Source organism: Musa acuminata, chromosome BXJ1-3, assembly GCF_036884655.1.
Source record: "Musa acuminata AAA Group cultivar baxijiao chromosome BXJ1-3, Cavendish_Baxijiao_AAA, whole genome shotgun sequence".
NCBI classification, from domain to species: Eukaryota; Viridiplantae; Streptophyta; class Magnoliopsida; order Zingiberales; family Musaceae; genus Musa; species Musa acuminata.
In genome coordinates this window covers 5169416-5176450 of record NC_088329.1, presented here as the reverse complement: position 1 = coordinate 5176450, position 7035 = coordinate 5169416, and the positions used below count along the sequence as shown (strand labels likewise).

General features: G+C 37.1%; 1 protein-coding gene across 1 annotated transcript; it reads left to right on the top strand.

Moving 5' to 3' along the window:
- Positions 1 to 3419: 3419 nt before the first annotated feature.
- On the top strand, positions 3420 to 6506 carry LOC135618526 (protein trichome birefringence-like). Its single transcript, XM_065119438.1, has 5 exons — positions 3420 to 4958; positions 5035 to 5227; positions 5313 to 5506; positions 5589 to 5747; positions 5844 to 6506. Exons 1-5 carry the CDS (start codon positions 3694 to 3696, stop codon positions 6178 to 6180), a joined length of 2148 nt encoding a protein of 715 aa, XP_064975510.1. The 5' UTR covers positions 3420 to 3693; the 3' UTR covers positions 6181 to 6506.
- The last annotated feature ends 529 nt before the right edge of the window (positions 6507 to 7035 follow it).

Genomic DNA, 7035 nt, shown 5'->3' with positions numbered 1-7035 from the left:
TTGAGTGACCCTTTCGTCACTCTGCATCTGTGTTGATGTTAACCCAGTTGTCGAGCAACGAAAGAACTACTCGGCATCTACATCGACGGTGCTTTTGTCGCTCGATAATTATGTCGGCATCGACATAGATATAGTTAAGTCTTCACCTCTCACTACCACTCTTCTCATCCACAACGATCACCCACGATCTCTAACAATATCGTCATCTGTCACCACTAATTGAAACATTAAATATCTTTGTTGGTAAAACTGATGACGTTCGGATAAATAAATCTAGATATATCACATTTATAACTATATGGATGTTAATATAATTTTTTAAAATATAAAAATCGAAATGCTATAGTAACTATAATGAATAATCCATAATTAGCCTAAAGAGATTTCATAATCACCTTCTCCGACATGCAAGAATCTTCCCTTTAAATGAATTATGTTAATTTAAAATCTTCGTAAAAAAAAAAAGAAGAAGAAGTCGATCAATTTGTGTGTAGCAACCAAATGACGACGACCTCCACATCCCTATAAAATTGCCCGACGCATTAAAGAATATTCACCCACCCACCACTATATTCCAATGGTGATTAGGTTATCATGAGATGGGAGGTTATGGCTTCCTACTTTTTGGATGCCACACTACGTTCGTACATTATTCTTTGTTCTTTTATATTTCCAATTTTCTAATTTTTCTTTTGATGACTATTACGTATAAATAAACACGATTTTGAATGACGCATTTAAAAGTGACGATATGGTAAGCTGGATTAGAAATCCAATCAACATTTTAAGGATTCAAACAATTATGTGTAGTGTATGACAAATTTCGTGAAAGAGTTGCTATATCTGAATTTTAAATTTGGAGTACTTTGGAGATTTTGTATTGATTGATAATTTGATCAAATTTAATAAGGTAAATTAAAATTTAGGCATTAGAGAGTTATTCTAATTGCATTAGGAGTGGTGTTTGGGTTGTTATCATATTACATTAGGGTTAGGTTATAGCGAGATGATAAATAATGAAAGATCGTAATTGATTTAAAAATAAAAATTATAGTTTTGATAGGATTAGACTTTCGGATTCAATTTAGGAGTTACCTTTACCTCCTCTTATATTTTTATCGATATTAGAAATACTCATCTTCGAATATCTCGAGTATATATCTTTTAACCATTAACTAGTTATAAAAAAATATATTAAAAAAATCTTCTAGAACGAGTCAAGTTTAGATCAAATCATATTGATGATTCATTCAAAGGTGATAATCGAGAAATAACACTTATCATTCATTTTCTAATTTAAAACTATTATTAAGTGGTATTAATTTATTTATTTTTACAAATGAGAAACAACTAGATTAACTAACTCTTGAACTTTTAATCCTTTGACTAGTGATAAATATATAATAATTAGTAATACATATCGAAGATTTGTGGAAACTATCATACACTTAATAATCAATGTTAATAGCATCAAAACAAACAATCTAAGTAGAGCCACGATCTCCCGCATGATGATATTAATCAACTCTTATACCCACTTCCATGAATCGTAAGCCCAAGCAAAGCTAAAGCCAAGTAGAGGGCATTGCAACCTTCGAAAAGAAAAGTTGGGTAGGCGTGTGTTATGTGAGTTGGATCTAATTTGATTAGTCATTCTTTCAAGTGCAATGGAACACATCCCGAATAAAGTGGAGTGGCTTAAGCAACCCTCCTTTTTATCTTCGTAGATCACAATGATAGCTCCTTAAATTTAGTTAGATGATATTGAATTCGATGTTCATCTTTGGTACATATGTGGCTTACAATGCTACAAGCACATTCGCGCCGACACTTCGAGTCCCACATAAATTGGCCTCTAGTGGTGCAACAACGTACCATTACCCATTAATTGTTTGGTTCGACCCCACTTAATTAATAGACCCAATCATGAAGCCTACTTAAAGGTTGGATTAATTAACCACCGACTACGTTTTAGAGTAAGACTCTCCGACACATTTTAGGTAAGAAATCATATCTTCGAATTCATGCCAAGATTTGAATCGATATGATATATATCATACGTATTATCTCAATAGATATAGAATTCATATGACTTGAAATATTTAGGTCCCTTCCGAGTCAATTTAAATATTCTCTTATATCCATTATAAGATTCCCTCAAGTGAGTTTAATCTTAAAAATTAGATTCGGATAATTTTTTTGTAATTAATTAAACATTATATGAAAAATCATGTACCCGAGTTCTTTTCTTGAGAGAGTTCATATCAAAATTATAATCATGTACCCAATCATGCTATTTTTTTGACTCATGAAGTCTCAACCTTGAAAAGGAAATGAACATAAGATTTCTAAGTCAAACCAATCACAATCTATCATGAAAAGACATGTATCGACACAAAGTCGAGTGCCCCCGCCGCCACCACCACTTCTTCTTCATGTCAATGACCGCCACTTCTTCTTCCTCGTCCACCAACCTTTACCACCATACTTGGTTGCCTCTTCCCGTCACTCCAAGAAGATATATAGATCACCCACCATGGCATCGGATCGATTCCCTACTTTATTAAATGGCAGGCCCCACACGGGAATTGCTTTCCAACTACAATCAAGAAGAAGAACTCACTCACACGATCTCAATTGCCATTCTCACGATTAGGTATCTCAATGTTAATTTTGTACCTTTAGATGATCAACTAAAGCGATGATCTTAAAGTCATTAATTCCCTCTTCCTATTTTATTACGATTTGTGGGTATTTTGATGGAGAAAAGGCATACATGTACATATGTTTTATATCTCTATCACGAAGTCATCATAATATGGATTTATTTGAATAAAAATAAATCTTGTTCGATTAACTTAATAATTAAGGATCCAAAGAATTCTCCGTTAATTAGATTAAAAATTAGAATTATGAATATGGAATAATGATAAAGTTCGTTTAATGAGAGCCAAAAATTAGTATTTCTTATAATTTTTTGTGGTTTTTTTAGAAACATATATTAGATTTATTATCATCTTTTAAAGATGATTTTATGACATTCATAATATTTTAATTATTATTATTAAGTAATTAAACGTATTAGTTTTCATAAAATCCCATAAATCATTTTTATTATTTTCTATATCATATATATATATATATATATAATATTAATTTAGGAGGCTATTGTAATTGATGAGAATAAAATAATTTAAGATAGAAGACAGTATTGTGATTAAAAAGAATCAGATCAGTCCAAGAAACAAGCAAATCAAAGTGAAAAAAAAAAAAGATAATTTAATAAAATAAGTAAAAAATTATCATAGATATTTTGAAATTTTAGATTTAATTTTACCCTTTTTCCGATTTCCAAAAAATATTAGGATTTAAAATTGAAACAGCTATTTCATCCCATCCTTCCAATTATAAGATAAAGAAAAGATAATGGCAAAAATATAATAATTTGGAACTGGAAGACCAGTCTCGGAATACAGTTCCCGTTCTTCGGTGGCCGCAAACACCAGTCCACTTATTGGTCTGCTCCGGTCTCTCACCGCACTCCCTCACAGCAACGGAGCCTTAAGGCTTCCACTGCCAATCTCCCGTCGCTCTTCACCTCTCTCCGTTGCCTGCAGCCAGAGATGCGTGAAAGCCATTAAAGAACCCATTTTTCTTGTTGTTTTGTGTTCCCTTCCTCTCTCACTCTGCGCCATGAAGGAAGCCTCAAAGCCTCCGAAGAGCTCCGCCGTTGTCTCCGATCTAACGGCCCTCTTCTCCCTTCTCAGGAAGAGGAGGACGAAGGTCTTCCTTTATGGCTTTGCCTTCGCGTTCGTTGCCTTCAGCGCTTATTTGGCGTTTTGCCCTCCGGAGAAGACCTCCCCTTGGTTCAACAACCTCTTCACGTCCGCTTCCGTCTCCACCGCTCCCTACAGATCTCAAATATCTTCCCTTTTCTCTTACATCTTTCCCAATTCATCTTCATCGCCATCACCGGAGAATGCGGCTCCTTTGCCGGAGGATCTGCCGGCCGACGGCGGTGGGGCTGAGAAAGGCGGGATCTTGGCGGGTAATTTGACGGCAGAGGGCGTCGGTGTGGAGAAAGGTGGGGTTTTGCAGGCGAAGAATCAGACAGGAAGTGGAATTGGGTCTCAGGGAAATGGAATTGCGGTGAAAAATCATTCACCCACTGCAATCGGGTTGCAGGGAGGTGGAGATTCGACGAAGAATCACTCGATGGAGGGCGGAAATGGGGTTCCGACGAGTGATCAGGGAAGGGATGGGATTGGTTCTGCGACAGCCACAGTCTTGGCAGCAAAGAACCAGACAGCGAATGGAATACCTTCAAAGAACGAGACTAAATCCGTAGTTGATCCTACAAAAACTAGAGATTTGCCAACGAAGAACCAGACTAAGGTTGGAGACAGAGACGATTCCAAGAAAGATGCAGTCTTGGCAGCTAAGAACCTGACAGTAACCGGAGCTCCTCCAAAGAAGAATGAGACCACAACTGCAGTTGGTTCTGCGGGAAATGGAGATTTACCATTGAAGAATCAGATAGATAAAGGAGTCGCGTCAAAGGTAAATCAAGTTCTTAATTCAACAGCGACTCCTAAGTCTGGGGCTGCTGCAAAGAACCAATCCAGCAGTGGGGTTCCCTCGGTTACAAAGAGTACCGGAACTACTACGGCAAAGAGTGAGGAGAAAGGGGCTCCAAGTTTATCATCTTCGCTCGTGAAAGGAAATGGTCCGACCGCAGCATCAGCTAGGGATGAAGGAAAGAGACAGGTGGATTGGATCGGTGCTATGAAAGGTTGTGATATTTTCCAAGGAAGGTGGGTGAAGGATGATTCATATCCACTCTATCCCGAGGGCTCCTGCCCTCACATCGATGAACCTTTTGATTGCTACCGCAATGGCCGGCCCGATCGGTCTTATCAGAAACTCCGGTGGCAGCCTAATGGCTGCAACATTCCAAGGTGATAAACATTAGAAATCTGAAAGTTTGATGTGTTTGGTTCTTTTATGTGTTAAACTTCATATCTGTGTGTTTAGGTTGAATGCAACTGATATGTTGGAGAGATTGAGAGGAAAACGACTGGTATTTGTTGGTGATTCACTGAACAGAAACATGTGGGACTCTTTGGTTTGCATCTTAAGAAACTCTGTCAAAGACAAAAAGAAGGTTTTCGAGGCCTCTGGCAGGCATGAATTCAGAACAGAGGGTTCTTATTCTTTCGTGTTCAAGGTTTGTTTCTGTTCCCAATTTGTCATCCTGTTGTTTCTCATATCATCTCAAGGATTACAGTAGCTGCTACTATTTGTCTGTTTAGGATTTCAATTGTTCCGTGGAGTTCTTCCGCTCGCCATTTCTTGTTCAGGAGTGGGAGATGCCTGTAAGCAACGGCAAGAAAAAGGAGACGCTTAGGCTTGACATAATTGAGAGATCATCTTCCAAGTACAAAGATGCAGATGTTATTATCTTCAACACAGGGCATTGGTGGACTCATGAGAAGACCTCAAAAGGGTAATCAAGAGTTAGACAATCAAATCTTGTACTGTTTTGCATGATTTTCCAAGGTTAACCCAAGTAAGATATTTTCAAACAGGAAGGACTACTATCAAGAAGGCAACCATATATACAGTGAATTGAATGTCGTCGAAGCATTTCATAAAGCTCTCGATACTTGGTCAAAATGGGTGGATACAAATGTCAATCCCAAGAAATCCCTAGTTTTTTTCAGGGGCTATTCTGCCTCACATTTCAGGTGCTCTAGTCAATTTGTTAACTCGATCATAAGTTTTACCATCAAATGCTTCATTTTCTTTCAGCTTGCTCACACTTGATTCTGTTTTCTGTTCAGTGGTGGGCAATGGAATTCAGGTGGGCAATGTGACAAAGAGACTGAACCCATCAAGAATGAGACGTATCTCTCATCATATCCATCAAAGATGACTGTTTTGGAATCGGTGATCAAGGGAATGAAAACTCCTGCCTCCTATTTAAACATTACAAGAATGACTGACTACAGGAAAGATGCCCACCCTTCCATCTACCGGAAGCAGCACTTGACTGAGGAAGAGAGGAGATCTCCTGAAAGATACCAAGATTGCAGTCATTGGTGCCTCCCTGGAGTGCCCGATTCTTGGAATGAGCTACTATATGCACAGCTTATCATCAAACAGCATCAACTGCTGTAACCAAAATTAAACAACCTGGGGATAATAAAGTGGTGTTGTATATTAATTTCATATGAGGTAAATAAGTAAATCAATGAGTGGATCAAACTGTCAATGTGAGTACTTACAGAGGGAAAAATACAAATTTCTGGAAGAAGAAAGCATTCAGTATAATTTATTTTATGCAACAAGAGAGGGAAAGCAAGCTGTATTAGTGAGTTCTTCCTCACGTCTACAAAATTCTTTTTCTGGCAGCTTTAGGCATGTTGACGTACGATGTTAATCTTATGTGTTTATTTAGAAATAAAGAATTACATATCTCTGTTATAAAACAGCGTTTTACTTGATTCTTTATTTTTCCTTTTACATCCTTTTATTAATAATGATGAGTCCATTTATGTTGCTCACGATCATGTCTTTCAAGACTTGTGCATTACCTATCATTCTACTGCATGTTTCTTCCAAAAAGAAAATCCATTTACTACCTCTTGAGCTTATTCTTCCCGGTTGTCATAGCTTGTCTCTTCCTTTTTTGACATTGACATATCAAATATACATGCTGATAGATGTGAGTTCACTGAATTTTTTCTTCCCGAGACATCTTTGAAGGATTACTGATCTTTTGCTGCTAATCAACTCTAGATACATGGGAGATAGCTTGAACGACTTCAATGCATCATGGTGGTCTCACTCTTGGTAGTATTGTGGTATTGAACTAATTACTTGGAGATTCATGTTACTATCACATGGTGTAATAAGCTAATACTTGTAACTTAGACCAACTTTAATTAAGTTGGTATGATGTAAGATTCTTGAACTGCTGATTTTTTTTGTAAGATGTAACAGGGAATAGCATTATAATTTGAGAGACACGTC

Bases quoted from the DNA above. Each gene is read 5' to 3' on its own strand.
- LOC135618526 (XM_065119438.1), top strand. From the start codon at position 3,694: ATGAAGGAAGCCTCAAAGCCTCCGAAGAGCTCCGCCGTTGTCTCCGAT. The intron at 4,959-5,034 runs GTGATAAACATT...CTGTGTGTTTAG, and splicing joins AATGGCTGCAACATTCCAAG to GTTGAATGCAACTGATATGT. The intron at 5,748-5,843 runs GTGCTCTAGTCA...TTTTCTGTTCAG, and splicing joins TATTCTGCCTCACATTTCAG to TGGTGGGCAATGGAATTCAG.